We start from the raw sequence: 16177 nt of genomic DNA, 5'->3' as shown, positions 1-16177 counted from the left end.
TAAACACTGTTTTTACTTTTTAAAGATAAAGTTTATAACTAACTTCACTAAACGGAATTGCTAAAAAGTTGTTTCCAAACCCTCCCATCTGCTATTGGTCAAACAAAAAGATAGTCCCGCCCACAAACTCCCACCATTGGTCGAGCTCCAATATCAACACTTCTATAGGATCTTATTGTAAAACTCAGTAAACTTTTGTTCCTTGACTACAGATTTTAGTCAGAGTATATCTTGTATGTAATTTGATGCAAACAAAAATGTGGTGGAGAAAGCGGGCAGTTCGGTATGTCATATTTTCTTGGTAGGCACCTGTATTTTTAATAAACCATGTTTTCGAGATTTTTCAATGTTTTGTCAGCTGTATGATCAGGAACCAAGAAAACAACGCTACAATATTTTGTATGGTTTGGAGTTCAATAGAAGCCAATTTACCTCAAAAGACAGCAGATACTAATGACCAAATGCTAATAATTATTCAGAACCCACTATACGAGTACCTGAAGTGACTTGGGGTCATGAACAGGTAATGCCCAAATAAGACTTGGCCAAAACATTGTCCTCACAGAAAGACTTGCAAGGACAAACAAACAAGCATGCTACTTGTGTTCTTTTATATTTATTATTGTATCAATCCCACTAATGCTGCACTGCTTTCAAATACATCAAAGCTTTATTATGTCTCAAATTCTTTCACCAAGGCTCTTTTCAATCTGTGGCGAACTTGATCTTGCAATTAGTCAAAAACCAAATTGGATACATTCACAACGCATTCACAAAGAATATCCAGAGTAAATTAGTTGCCCCACTAATATAAGCAAAAGAATAGTGTGCGTGAGTCCATGAGAGAGAGAGAGAGAGAGAGAGAGAGAGACAGAGAGAAAGTGACAGTAAAACAGATAGCAGGAGAAGCATTTTAATTCTAATCTCTTCACTTTAATGCATAGTGCGATTGCAGCCCATAGGCACCAATTGGAATCCAAACACGTACAAATTACTGCCCTGCTGTTGCATACCAGGCGCGCAATTTTGGGCTGCATGATGAAATTATTTGAAACTCGACATAAAAGTATCAGCCATGGAAATGGCTGACGCAGCACCCTAAGGACAGAGTGTGGAAATGATCTACCGCATTGTTTGATAAAAATCTCTATTGTTTGATCAAATGCGATTTAAAAATTAACAAAGGAAGCTGACAGTTAGTAGGCAATGGGTTTTACTTTAAATTTTGTGCTAATATAATCATTTTTTCTATATGTAGCTGAAATGGTTCCTGATAAAACATTTCAAATCTGGGATTTTTTTTACCCCATTTAAACCTGGAAATTAAATAAAATTTTGGATGTTTAAAAATTATGATGAAATATTCTGCACTATTTCTAGTTCATTAATCAACTGGTTTTTTTTTACATTTCGTAATGTGTTATGCTAATATTTAAATTATTAAAATGTGCAAAAATATATATTTTATGAAAAAATGTAATGCTTAAATTTAATTAGAATTTCTAAATAAGAAGCATTTTCACTAGTGGTCTCAGACTTTCGGATGTATTTCAAAATTATTTCTCCTGAATCACCAAAAAAAAAAAAAAAGAAAGAAAGAAAGTCAAATGTAGCTACTGCCAGCAAAAACGTGCCTCTCTCTGTTCCAGGACAAAAATGACATCTAACCCCCGTGCTAATAAGCAATCACACAGACAGAGGCCCATGAGGCCTGCAGGTCTGAGGAATGGCGTAGAGCTTCATGGGGAGGTAGAGAGGCTTAGCAGTAATTAAGCAAGCTGAATTGAAGGTGCCGCTCCCTCCCTCTGCTCCTGACAGCCCCCATTTGCTGTTTTTTTTTAAATAGTAAAAGCCAAGCCATCACCCCACTGTTCCTGCCCCCCTTCATAATTGTGTGCAAGCCCTGAACTGTGAGGTGCCTGTTAAGTGCGAAGGTCTTGGCGCTAAATCTGCTTCCGTGCCCCCATTCGCCATATTCTCGCCTGAGCACTTTGCAACTTCGTGAGCACTCCCGTCATTCACACCTCCTACTCGTTCCCGACACATTCAAGTTTAGCTCTGAGAACAAAGGACTGAACTTAAAACTGTTGTGCAGTTAATCAGGGGAAAAAATGAATCAAGTAAACTGTGCTGATTGAATCATATATCGACATATTCCACATATAGGCCTACATATATAGACTTTTTCTCACTGTATTCTATAGATACCTTAGATCATTGTATCGTTAATTTTTTTTTACTTATTTTTGCATTCATACACTCTACAAAGCGTATAAACAAAGCACAATGAAGCAATTGCATTTGGTTCGGTTTCAGTCCAGATTCAGTTACAATATTGCATAGGAAGCCTTGTTATAAATCACAACATAATTTTTTGTCTTTGAGTTACCAAAAGTAAATTGTAAGGTCATGGTTGTTTTATGCGATATTATAATTGGATTGCGATTGAAACTGAACGAACGGCGTTTTGAATCACATTTGCATTATGAAGTGTAAAAGATTCTGCAGATTAAATGATTAACGGACGACCAAAGAAATGTACGCAATTTCGTAGTATTGTTATAAGGGATGCACGATATATCGGCCACCATATCGGTATCGGCCGACATATATTCTCTTTAATGTTATCGTTATCGGCCCGATAAGAACATTTGTCCGATATATATAGATTTAGATTATAGATTTCAATTTAGATTTATCGTCCAATATATCAGTTTTCAAATATAAAGAATTATCTGTATCGGCCGATATTTTCATATCGGTGCATCTTCATTTTTATGCATCACAATTTATTGAATTGCATTGTCTTTTTTTGTATTCATTCGTATTTATTGAAGTGTGTTGTCTTGAATAATGTAAATATACTATGTCGTGTTGCAGGTAAGACTGATCATATTAAATAACAAAGGTAATTTATCCAAATGTGCACAATGTAGCACTAGCAAACGTGCATGACAACACGTGAATGTTTCACCAGCAAGCGGTGTAGCTTTCAGTGTCACTCGCGGCAAGCGCGTATCAGGTAAAACACCTTAATGCGCTGACCGCCTCCAGTAAAAAATACATTCCTCCGAAACTCTCTCTCTCTCCCTCTCAGTCACTGTCCAGACAACAATATTGTCCCTGCCCTCGCCTAATTACTTTGTAATGAGTATTGTAATATAAGCGGTGCGCTAGCGTAACCTGTAAACCTTAATTAAGGCTGCCACCTTTAAATGTGCTCAACCTCCGTGTACTAGAGCAAAACTATACGCACATCATCTAACATGGAGCTGGAGTGGCAAAAAATACATATTTCAGAAATTATAAGTAGGCATTATTCAGAAATAACTTTTGAGGGAAATGATGCCTTGCTTGCACACTGAAACTGTACAGCAGTTGAAAATATTGATGAAAACCAAAACAGCAACTGTATAAATAGTGGAAAATGTTGGACTATAGCAACTGTGGATATGAGAAAGCGTTCTGCATTCTGAATAAATTGGCTTCCTAATACATATGCAAGAGTTGTTTGTCGTGGCAAGACTCAAATAGTCTATATCAGCTATTGTGTTGTGAATTCGAAATATCGAGGGGTGACACGGTGTCTTGCGGCATGCTGGGAAGTCCTCAGCCAGAAAACTCTGATGCTGCACTGAGTGCAAGAAGGGTACGGCGGAACAAAGACACTTCCTCAGTAGGCTACATCTGTTTCTCCTCGTCTCTCCTCCTCTCCCTCTCTTTCTGTCTTCAGAGGATGGCTGGCATGCGAGCAGTGATGCCAGCAGTGGCAGCTTAACCTATTTTCGGAAATACCACAGATTTCTATTAATAGCCCTGCTGAGCAGCAGGCCTCTCCGCACATCCCCGACGGGTCCCACAAACCCACTGATAACATCCTCTCCCAGATCACCTTTCATCCATGTTCATGTCACAGCATCACTTCTCAATACTAAAATACAAACAACAAGAATATTCAGGAGCGTTCTGAACTGTGAAAGGGATATTGTGATGAATCAATCTGGGAAAGGTTCTGGCGAAGTTCTTTAAGAGTCCATGGCGCAAATTCGCATTAATTTAAATACATAAATGGCCTATTTGTTATACTCGATAATTAAATCCACCTCAGCAGCATTTTCCATAATTGACTCTAGGGGGTGCTCATTTTATTGTTAAAAAAACAAAACTTTTTATGTTTGGTTAGACACTAATGCATACAATATCAACATAGAGGCAATCTTCTAAAACATAAACGCTTACAAGTTTTTGCACGTTTTTCAAATTGTGGGTCGATTTCCGTATTTTTTGTTGACTTCACAGCATCAAATCGACATGCATCTAATCAAACGGTAAAAATGATCTGCCATTGGTAAAAGTAAAACAAAGTCAAACTGACATTGGACGGGTTGTGAAACACCCTAGAAAAACATGAACAAAATTACACAAAATAAAACAACCCAGGTTAACCTAACTCCTTCCACGCCAGCGTTTTTTTTTTTAAGTTGGCAATCACTGCCAGGGTTTTTGACCATTTTCATAAAATGTTCATGGCCCCAAGAATATTTTTTTTTGTATGAATATCCGAATATGCAAATTTATCAAAAGAAAGAACAGCTTTTAAACAAAAAAAAACCCTTTTTATTCTAGCTTCATGCAGAAATAATTTTTTATCAACACTTGAATGTGGGCAAGTTTCGTAAAAAACAAACAAAATTATAAGCAAAAAGCTGAGAAAATCATGTTTTTGTCAAAGACTATCTGAATCGAATTCAGAACGATGATCAAGACATAGATGGAGTAGATCGAGTCCATCAACTCCCCTAATGCTTGCACGGTCCTATAGCTCGTCCTGGGTCGACATTTCATTCAGTAACAGTAGGCCGTTTTGATTTATATGCCGTTTAATGTTGATGGTCGCGTTATTTTACATATGCATATGATTACATATGAAATCGCTTGTTTCTGCATCATCTTCCCATGTGTTTTGATCAAGAGATTCAGTACTCTTTCAGAAGATGCGTAATAGCGCCCCCTACCTTATAACGGTGGAGACACGGAAAGCTGGACAATTCTGTCAATTCCAGGGAAGCGTTTTCTCACAAATTACGGAAATTTCCTAGCCTAGAAATCTAGACGCACCCAAGCGATGGCCAAGCAAATCTAATTTGCAGCCAGGGTCGTCTAGCAACTCTCCGTTGGCTTGCGAGCTGGAAAAACCAAACTCTAGTCAGGCCAATCACATCGTGTATAGAGTCGGTGGGCGGGCTTAACATAATGACGGCAGAGTTGCGGCAGTTCCGCGTGCTACTTGTAAATAAAGAAGCTGGCGAATAGCGGTCTTTGCCCGCGACTCTGGAAGACTTGGAGTTAAGCTTTTCTTTGAGAAAAGAACAAAAAACGGAGAAGAAGTCATTCTTAAATTTGCGTGCAGAGGGAATTTGAAAGACAACTGTTTATCCCGCCCCTCGGATTGAGCCCTGCCAATGTGTGTTCCCAGACCCAACATCTTGATGTGGGTCTGGCTTGTCAGGCTAGAAATTTCCATCAATGCCGGGTAAAGAGTTAAACATAGATTGTGTCCAACATAATGGGTTTTGTAGGTTGAAAACCACTGAAAGCTAATGTAAAAAACTAAACTCACACTAGACAAAGTAAAACAAATAAAAAAGGAAATTTATTTTCAGCCTGTAATGTTAATAACTTTACATATTTTTGGGCCTACTCAATACTAAAACAACCATTATGATAAACAACCTTGGTACTGTGTTGGGTCATCATTTCATGTCCAGCAAAACTAGTTCAGGCCCATTGATAGAAACTTAACTTTGAGTACGAATACATACAAATACTAATGCAAACCTGATGTTTATGCACAGTCTCATCCTGTCATACTCTCAACATCATGACGCCGTCCCACATCTGCCCCGCCACACCTCCCCTTTCATATTAAATCCTTTTGTTTCCACCCTCTCCTGTCTGCCGGAGTGGATCTGGCTCTCCCATCCTGTCAGAAGGGCCCGTCACTCCGCCGGTGCCTCCGGATTAAAGGCACCATTTGTTTTCAGTGGTTCTGACAATCACTCCATCTCTCTCAGTCTGTTCATCTATTGTGCTTAGCCCTTTGCCTTACTGTCATTTTTCCCTGTCCACTCGAGCTGTCTGTGTGTGTGTGCATGGCATTTGTCACAGCTCTCTGACTGACATAATGGCCATGCCCTCCTTCCTGAGATCAAAGGAAGTGGGAAAAAGGCTTTTCTGCTCAAATTCCAACAAGGCATTTACATATTTCCAAGCCGTTCTCATCAACGCCAACAGAATCTTTCTTTCGCTGTTCATTAGTCAACCGTGCTGAGTGTTGATTTATTTTCCTCTTGACAATAAATCTTTCGCCCAGGAAGCTCGAGAAACCGGAACAACAGTTCGACTGCAGGAAATGTCGGAAAGAACAGTCATGCCGGTGTATCGTACATTTCATTCTCTGTCATCCTTTTCTGTTTCCCTCCATGAAAAACTGACCTCTGAACTGACCTTACAATAGTTTATTGCACGAAAGAGTAAACAGAGAAGAGTAACTAATAAGCTATATCCCAAAGAATTGACCTCCATTTTGAAATGGTTCAAGAAAATCTAGCAATTTCAAGATGAAGTGAGTAATTTAAGCGCCATTTGAATAAATCAAACATCTTAAACCAGCTGGGGTATGCTGGTTTCCCCGCCTGGCCGATGTACAACTGGTTTTCCAGTCTGACCAGCTAAAAATGGTCAAAGTCTCTCTTAAATTACCACTAAGATTAGTCAAGAGACAACCTAAGACTCACAAGACAAGAATTTTTCAAAAGGTTTTTGTAAACACTTCCCCTATTTACCATTGGTCGGCTAAATGATAGCACCGCCCCCAAAGTTATACCATTGGTTGAGCTAATGTTATAATGTCATGCTGGGGTGTGTTTCCCAAAAGCATTGTTTACACGACAACGATGTACTAAAAACAGACGACAACGTTGTCCAAATGATCCCCGTTCATTCATCTTTTTATAATATTTCATTTTATGCATGCACAAGTCAAGAGATCTATGAGGTTGAACCAACATGGTACAAACAATGTATATGCGAAAATGCAACAAAAAAAACTCAGGAAAATCAAGCCAGGTCGAGAAACAAACAAAGTCATGTTTTGAAATGAATCCGCCACAGTCGCAATATTTGCAATTTTCACAGAAATTAAAGTCCCCCTGTTTATATGTATATAGCGCTCCGGAGGTTGACGTCACGTAGCCTAAACTCAGGCAACTAGGGGGGCGCTAGAGCGGCAATTGCATTGGTATCTATAAAATAATTTAAAACCGGACTGTTTAAACCTTACTATTTCAACATGATGGACAGCTGATGTGTGCCAGGATGCCAGAACAGGCTAGGGAAAGCAAATGGGAAATTATTTTATCGTAGTAAGTTATTGAAATGCTGTGAATTTCAGTTTATTCTTCATTCTTAAATACTTTTGCCTCATGTACCTAATGATAAAAATAAGTTCCCATTAAATACGATACTTAATTGTGAATAACATAAGTGCTTTTATATATCAATAACATCAAGAAAGGCTATTTGAAACTAAATTAAGGATCAATACATACTGAAACAAAAAATAAGAAATTACATCTATTGAATATGAAGTCTTATTTTATTTGACAAGCACAACACGGACCTATGGAACAGATGCACACAGCGGCGGGCTAACCGCATATAACATTAATCCATTCACATGTTTTCCCTCTTAAAATGTAAGCGCATGTAGGCCTATATGTCAGAATTATCATATACGTGTAAAGGATTGAAGGGTGAGTCTCAATCAGCTCCCTGGTTCAGTAGTCAGTAGGACATAAGTCAATGGGCTGACACCCTGATCAGTGCCCTGACTAGTGAACTAGAGAGCTGATTGAGACGCACCCAAAGTCTGTCATGTAAAACAAGAGCGCATTGATGCAGTTCTGCCTGCTATTCTATCTGTTAATGTTACTCCTGATCGGAGGATTCCATAAATATTTAGTTTATACGTAGATTTAGGCTTCAACTAAGTTTAATGGTGCATAAGTTGCAACTTAGTGCCCATTTACGTCAAAACTAGGCTAGTTGTAACTTGCACACAGCTGGTGCAACAGGTGTCCTGACAGGAAAGCTATTCGTTCCTTTATCGATACACGTGAAAAGCACCCCGGGCACATTATAGGGATCTGTTATGTTTAATCTATTAAGTTTTGCTATGTAAAAGTCTATGTCTTTTGGATTAAAGTGCGCAGTGAACTCCGTTGCCTTGAAACTCATGCTGGTGCCAGCTGTTCTTGCCTGCCAAAATGGCATCGTAAACAGAATGGGTCACGTGACCTACGGAGCTCTATAGCCCTATTCGCACAGGATTAGTATTAACTGGTGACCTCTAGTAATTTGTAATAATTGGTGAGGTTGTCTGTGATCTTAATCCTGTGCAAATCGGCCATGTCTGTAATTTGTAAAGTAAAAATTCCCCCGCAAATGACCTACCATATTTCACCGAACACAAAGGTCCTGTGATAATATTAGTCCCGTGCGAATCGGCATCTCTGTGATTTGGCCAAGATTTGGAGGGTCGTATATCATTTTTGCAAGGTTTTTGTTTCTTGTGCGCATTTTTATCCATATTTCGCGAAGAATGGAGGCTGCATTCATAACCGCGCACCGTTATAAATGCCTGTGCGGCTGTGCACATTATACTTTCACTTTAGAATTAGAGCCAATTTGGGAGCGAATTGCTTGAAAGGTGTGTTCAATATTATTCTTAATGAAAAACACAAAAACAGTACAATGACAAGCTCGCTAAAAATGGACGCTTTTACATTTAGCTTTGAAACCAAATCTTCCGCCGTCATATTGTCAGCTCTTCACTCTTGTGATAAATGAAATCTGATTCCTGCTGCTGGTCTGTGCTCAGTTTGGTTTTTAATTGTAAAGTCTGTTCTCTAACTGAACTAACTGATTTTTGTTACTATAAAAAAATCTAAATGACGGTGGGAAAGTGTTATAACCGGTGTAACACAGACTATCGCAACAAGCCTAGATAACATCTAGCAGCACACAGTAAGGAACTGTTGTTTATGGTATATTATGCAGCTATATCTATAACGAAAAAACATTTACAAGTCTTGACGTCAGTAAATACGAGTAAAAATCACAGGCTTTGCTTATCCCGTGCGAATGCGCCACATGAATTTCAGATGTGAGGTGGTAATTTCTAAATCACACAAGGTTCCCAGATAATACTAATCCCGTGCGAATAGGGTTTATGTGGTGTTTTTAATATGCTTTAAGACAAGCCATGCGCAAATTTATAAGTAAAAACCATTGCTGAGTATTTTCTCCTTAAAGGTGCACTATGTAAAACATTTTGAGTAAAATATCCAAAAAACACTAGGCCAGTGTCATATATTTTGTTCAGTTGAGTACTTACAATATACCAAATATTTCCAACTATTTCTAATTCGTGAGAAATTGCTATTAAAACCAAGGAACCGGGACGTGTGAGGGAGTCGTCTGTCGATTGCGTCATATCTGCGTTACCCTCGTTTTCCATTTATTCTGCAGAAACGCTTTACTCTTGTGCAACAAGTGTCATAGCAGCCCCGCCGGAGACTGTGTCATAATAAAAGTCCCGCCGCTCATCTCATTAACAATCGCTCCAGCGGCCTTGCTCAGCTCCACAACACTCGGTCGTGCTCTGCTTCATACTACAGTAACGTTAATAATCGCATCTATGAACATGAGTCCTTTCCAGATTCTTTTCCACCGGCTGTGAGGTGAAGACCACATGTCCCAAGATTCTGCGCTCAAATGTGGCGTCATCAAACTACGCCTTTGTTTTGAACAGGCGACCTCTAGTGGACGGAAAAGTTACATAGTGCACCTTTAAAACTGGTGAAAAAAGTGGTTTTGAAATTGACTGTGTTATGATGTTATGATGAATTTATATGCCTGTCTCCACTGATGATGTTCAAAGCATTCCTAAGGATACTGATTTTTAGAAAACAGACTGAGATGGTAACATTAGCAACACATTATTAGCTGTTCGATAATGTAGTCAAGCAAAAGGCTAATTACCATTATGTGTCCGTTTTAGAGAGTGATACATAAAACACATTAACGTTCTGATACATCGACTTTGTAGACGACACTGTTTATTTCACTCTTACATTTTTTCTTCTGAATCAGTTTCTGGTTCAAACATTTATGGCTGAATTAAACCAGTATTTTCCTGTGCAGCGTTTACTATGGTAAAGTTGACCGAGTGGGTAAAGTTGAGGCGTGGCTAATGTGCATATTAATGGTTCTGCGTATACTAAATGAAGCAAAGGTGTAGTTACATTCAAGCTATTTTAAGGCATGAATATTTTTTTCACAGGAAAAATACCTCCCCTTTAAATATGCATTTTTGGTGATCAAATGTGAGTTTTAAGAGATAGAATTATTGACTACAGGGGGACTTTACTTTTAGTTGTTGATAGAAGAAAATATTTTAACATGAAATATAATTTGATATCATAGAGTGATATCATAATGATTCACATCCAAACGATTGTTTTTACCTAACAGCAACATTAATTGTATTATTTTCATCACTTAAGTATAACTTTAAAAAAGTAATACGTTAAATAAGTTTATTGTCTTGGATGCAACAGCAGTGAGATTAAAAATTACAGATCAGTCTGGTATGCAGCACGACGCAGAGGGAATCGGGTGGGCTTTCTATTTGCAAACACAGCGGACATTATGACACGTTTGAAGACCAGCTTATTATCCGTCGTAAAAGCGGTCACAAGGGAGAGATTCACAGCATCTTAGAATAGCGCATCAATAATTTCGCTTTTGTGTTTTATGTTCAGTCCACAAAACGGACATGTTACAGAAGGTCACTGAACCTCTTTCCTCACAGGGATGTCTAGAATACTCTACTGTAAGTGCCATCTCCTGATGAATGGTAATGGCCTTAAAAAAAAACATTTTCCATCTAAAAAGAGAAATAACCCTCTCCGCACGGAGGAGAGTCCATCTAAAAGCAGGTAAAGGGGAGATAAGTGGCCAGTTCACATGAAAAGACAAGTAGCTCAAAGCAAAGCTTGCTGGTAGAGGAGGAAACATCTCATCCTGACATTCAGAGCTACGGTTCCTGCCAGTAGAGCTGCTGAAGCATTGCATTTTTCATGAAGTGGTTCTTGTTACATATTACAGTATTTACAGATGTCTGGGTCTATGGACTGACTGTCAGACTAGTTTTAAGTCATAAAGAAGCCACCAGACACGTTTAACTTCCAGAGCAGGGCCAATGACCTCCTCTTAAAGACCCCATGAAAATCGCTTGACAAGTGCAGTTTTCATCCCTTTCAATCGACAGCTGACAGTTGGGGGGATATGATGTAATTGACAGGTGACGCAATGACATGGGCCGTGTCACTGGTTAAAATTGTGGATTTAAACATTGTTGGATACATTTTGGGATAATGCAAGTACACATTGTTCTAGTGGTTTTTGGATATTTTAATACAAAACAATCTTACATATTGTACCTTTAAACCTTTATGAGGATCTAACTATACATAACTATGTTTTCAGTGGTGTATAAAGACCTTACATAATGAACCGTTATGTTTTTATTATCTTAGAATGAGCCATTTCTATCTACATATACAGCGGGTCTCCTTACAGGGAAGTAGCCATTTTGTGCCGCCATGTTTCTACGGTAGCCCTAAACGGACAAATTTATTCAGCTATTCTTTGCTGTCTCGGATGAAGTCCTCTTTGTCCTATGTCGGCCGCCATAGCTTCTCTATGTGCTCCGAAAGGGAGGGGTGAGCGGCAAAAAAAAAATTACACAGTGCTCCTTTAAGAAGTGTACTCGTCCAAATGAATGCTACTAACATGCTAATAACCCAACATTGGTTCTTCGAAAATCAGACAAAATGGGTTTTTATCTTCCTATTAATAAGGGATTTATGATGTAATTTTGCTGTAAGGCAACAGAACTCTTTATAGTAAGAAATAAAACTACTTTCAAATCACTATTCAAACAAGGTTACCTTAACATTTATATGCACTGAACCTTTCTATACCCTGGTTTTAAATTATTTAAATTAAAACGGTTTATTTCTAAGATATTACTCATAAAAGCATTAGCACAATAGGTCCCTTGAAAGCAAGTATTGACAATCTATGTTAACAGATGTGAATGTGGCAGCATTAAGCACATACATTCAGACAGCATCGGGTTTAAGACAAAAGAACCTTGCATATGTTTGTGAATAGTTTTCAAATGTTCTCCATGCCTTTTGCGTTGTAAGCCAACGCAAGCTTATCCTTGGACATCTTCACCTGCTGAGTGCAAAATGTGCATAAGAGGCTTTCAAAGCAATGCAACAATAGTCTATTTATGCTAAACGCAGCAAGAGATCTATATGCCACGCTCACGTAAGATTACAAATACAGCGTACCAAGTGTCTTCAGCTTTGCAGGCAAATCTGTGGGTGTAAAGTACCCCATTTCCAACTCCACACTAAATATAAAAACTTTAATAAAATGCTGAGCTCGACTGATCACAGGTGAAAAGCCTGAAGGGGAAAAGCTCACCTGTTAATACAAATCAAGAGACAGCAATTGTTAGGCCCATGGAACAGACCTCATAATAATGTTCATATTGAACACCGCAGGCTAAGATGACTCCAACATGTTTTAATTGCAAAGAAGCAGCCACTGTGGAGGGACAAACCAAGTGATCCGAGCGACGGCAACCTCAGACAATAACTACAGTTGCTAATCCTCCTCCGTCATTACGGTCATGGTTTATTACCACGCTTAGCAAACTAATGCTGTGTTTTCCTGTGTGGATTAGCGAGCTGACTTAGCGGCGAAACATGTCCCCTCCCTCTGAAACCCCCATATGATCCCTTTAGTCTGAAGAACTCTTAAAAACAGATGCGCAAATGTCTTGTTCTCACATTTTCAATGAAGTTTTGCGAATCGTATATTCGCAAATAGGCTTTATGCAAAGCCCAACTAGCACTAGCATTAGCACAAACACTCATCTGTTGCACTCCATCACGTTTTGAATGAAAAATTACATTAGCATCCTCAGCGATATTTTAGCCAAACATTTAAACAACCTTGGGGTCTACATCACCAATGCAGTCCATATTGAGACTACTCGCAAGACTGCACAATCTCTATAAGCTGACAAAAAGTGTATGTAAATATTTGCTGACTTGTTCTTATCTTCACATCCCCTCATAGAATAATACATAAGATGAAAAGAAATTCCATCCTGAAGAAACAATTCTCTGTACGATCCTTTAGAACTCATTTTCAGTTCCTGTCCCAAAGGCAGCTACATCACAAGCACAATCAGGTAGTTTAGGATGAAAAAAAAAAATTGGGCTTGTGATGTTGTAATCTGCCACAGACAGCAAGTTCAACTAATATGTACGCAGCCAATCATAATATACATAAAACTTACTATTCATCTTACCATTCACTATTCATATTACTATTCATCCTTGTGTTTTTTGGACCACCATTTTAACACAGTGGTTTTAAATTCACATTTGATGTACAACTGTGTGTAATTTATGCAGAACAAAATGTAAAAGTCCCGAGAAATATTAACCACAGACCTAATTTTACTTATAAATGGAAAATCACCATTATAAAACCCCATTGGAAATTCCTGAGGGAACCAGTGGCTCCAAAATGCTAATTCACTTCATGGGTTTGAAACTGCACACTGAAAAGCTCTATATTTTAGACGTCTAATTGATGGGACTCACAGTAATGCACTAGATAAGGTGTATCCACATAAGCTTGGCATCCATCAATGCCCAAGAGGACTATCCTTATTGAGAAACAGTCAACTCATATTGGATGCTCCCTGGTGTTTCTGTCTTGTATTATTTGCTACACGAGTTATTACTTCAAATAATACAATAATTTGCATGTCACTATTGATGCCATTTGATCAAAGAAGGATAGACGCGTGAGTAGATCCATCTCCTCAGAAATGGCGCGCTTTTATAACGGTCGACTGTAAGTAGCTACTTTCTCTTTCTTGAGTTCCCCATATAAGTTAAAATCCCATTTTGTCAGGCAAATCCTCTCTAGAGCTTATCATTTGTTGTTATAGATACCCAAAATCAAAACTAAAACGAACATTTCAGCTCGTTTTCTCGACCTAAACCGTTTGGTTTTGTTAAATTTACCAAAATGAAAACGAACAACTCTGAAATCAATGTATTCTCATTACTTTGACATGTTCAACACAGTTAAACCACATATGAAGCAAGGCTTCTCACGGAGTAAATATCGTGGATGAACGCCTGAGCAAACAGAGCCTTATTAGCATAATTATAAACACACCACTGATATGAAGCCTAATAGTAACTGACACTAACGAAGACAAATGTGAATATTCTGTTTCCGACACATATCGCTTGAGGAGAATAAATGACAAGAACGAGATTACACCAAAATAGAGGTTTAATTTTAGTCTTTGTCTTCTTGTTTGAGTGGGATATATGACGTATTCAATGTCAATTGTCAAGTAGAACGTCACGCCACAATGTAACGCGTTCTAGGCTATATGACGCACACTGGACGCGTTTGTGCAAATATGATAAGATAAGTAGCTAAAGATGCACGCGTTTTTCTGTTGGCTACTACTATTATTTTCGCGTGTTGCATACACCCTGGCACCTGTTTGGATAATTTAACAGTTATATTTTGCAAAATGAGGTTCGTTATATTGCAATTGAACGTTTTTCTTATTAATATGCATAATCATAATCAAAAACGCCGGTTCATTTGCGAGAACTGCATATGTCAGATTGCACAAGGAAGCGCTGGGGTGGTGGGAGTATTTCCCCATTGAAAAGGAAAGATGATGCAAAAGAAAGACTCTTTAAATATGAATTTTCTTGAAAGCGTATTTGCCCCAGATTCAAATTAAACTGCCTTAGAGAAAGGCAAGGTCCCCAGCCATGTTATATGAGGGACAATACATAACATTCATACAAGCAACAATGCAAAGATTCAAAACTGAGGAGATAAGTTCTCTCGAAACAATGCAAGTGTAAAACAGCGGGTCCCATATTACAGTTTCAGCAATTATGTTGACATGACAGTGGACCACAAAAAATGGCACGTATGATTTATAATAAATATTACAATAATGCATGCGTCATAATTGATAATGCAGAAGACAATATTAAATAAAATAAAAAAAATAAACATATGCAATTTAATTATGAATGTGTCACTAGGAAAGAAAACATTATTAGGCTATAGTGTTTACCACCCAAAATTCAGACTCTTCGCCTATTTAAAGGGAATCACGCGTTTACCTTTGTGCATGCCGGTGTATCGGTCCTTTAAAACTGTCAATTCGTGGATTTTCCCAAACTGTTCGAATAATGGTTTCAGATCTTTTTCCTCAAGGTTCCGCGGTATTTGCCCGATAAAGAGTTTTATGGCATCTTGGTCTTTCATGGTGCCGTTCTCCTGATGAATGGAGATGGATTCTGACCCGTTCATGGGTTTAGGAAATGGGATCTGAGCGTACTGGTGCTGGTGCGGGATTAGGAGGAGTGGATGTTGGGTCGGTGCTGCCCCGGGTCCAGTGAAAAGCAGGCTGGAGTAAGCGGGATGGGGCGGCTGTGGGTGCTGCTCCCTTCTTGTCTCAGTCTGAGTGAATCTGGCCATTCTGAGCTGGGAGCAGACTGGATAATAATAATGACAACACACATACACACACAGGCACACACACTAAGAGAGAGCGAGCAGTCAGCTGGAAACACAGACTTACTTTCTCGGTGATACACATACGCACACATACACACAGCCGAAGTGGATGTTTTAGGGGGTGGGGAGACGCGGCGATATTTGTTGCTCCAGAGCGACACCCAGTGGCCAACGCGTGCTATCAGGCCCAAACTCGGCGTGGTTCGCCTAAAAACACTTCAGTTTTCCTCAGAGTACCAAAAACAGGACAACAAACGGGATTAGTCGTTTATTGTCCATTTGAGCCCATGAACATGGTGTAAAATACGAGTGCTTTGGACAAATTGGACGTTTACAAAACGGCGAAATACTGACTGTGTGTTGTGCTACATCCGGGTAAGAAATTTATACAATT

The 16177-nt window shown here is 38.8% G+C and overlaps 1 protein-coding gene across 9 annotated transcripts in view; it reads right to left on the bottom strand.

Moving 5' to 3' along the window:
• Positions 1-15819, bottom strand: part of celf5a (cugbp, Elav-like family member 5a) — a gene marked incomplete at both ends in the record, with an annotated part of 303029 nt that extends 287210 nt beyond the window's left edge. For 7 of the 9 annotated variants that reach the window (XM_079808306.1, XM_079808309.1, XM_079808307.1 and 4 more), the window contains one exon: positions 15387-15744. In XM_079808306.1, the coding sequence (XP_079664432.1) occupies positions 15387-15744 (358 nt within the window). Of the gene's footprint in view, positions 1-15386 lie in introns of all 9 variants that reach the window. The other 2 variants (XM_079808313.1, XM_079808314.1) reach the window with 2 other exon arrangements.
• Between the last annotated feature and the right edge of the window lie 358 nt (positions 15820-16177).

Source organism: Gobio gobio (assembly GCF_949357685.1).
Source record: "Gobio gobio genome assembly, chromosome: 24".
Taxonomy (NCBI): domain Eukaryota; kingdom Metazoa; phylum Chordata; class Actinopteri; order Cypriniformes; family Gobionidae; genus Gobio; species Gobio gobio.
This window is presented reverse-complemented; position numbering and strand designations above follow the sequence as displayed.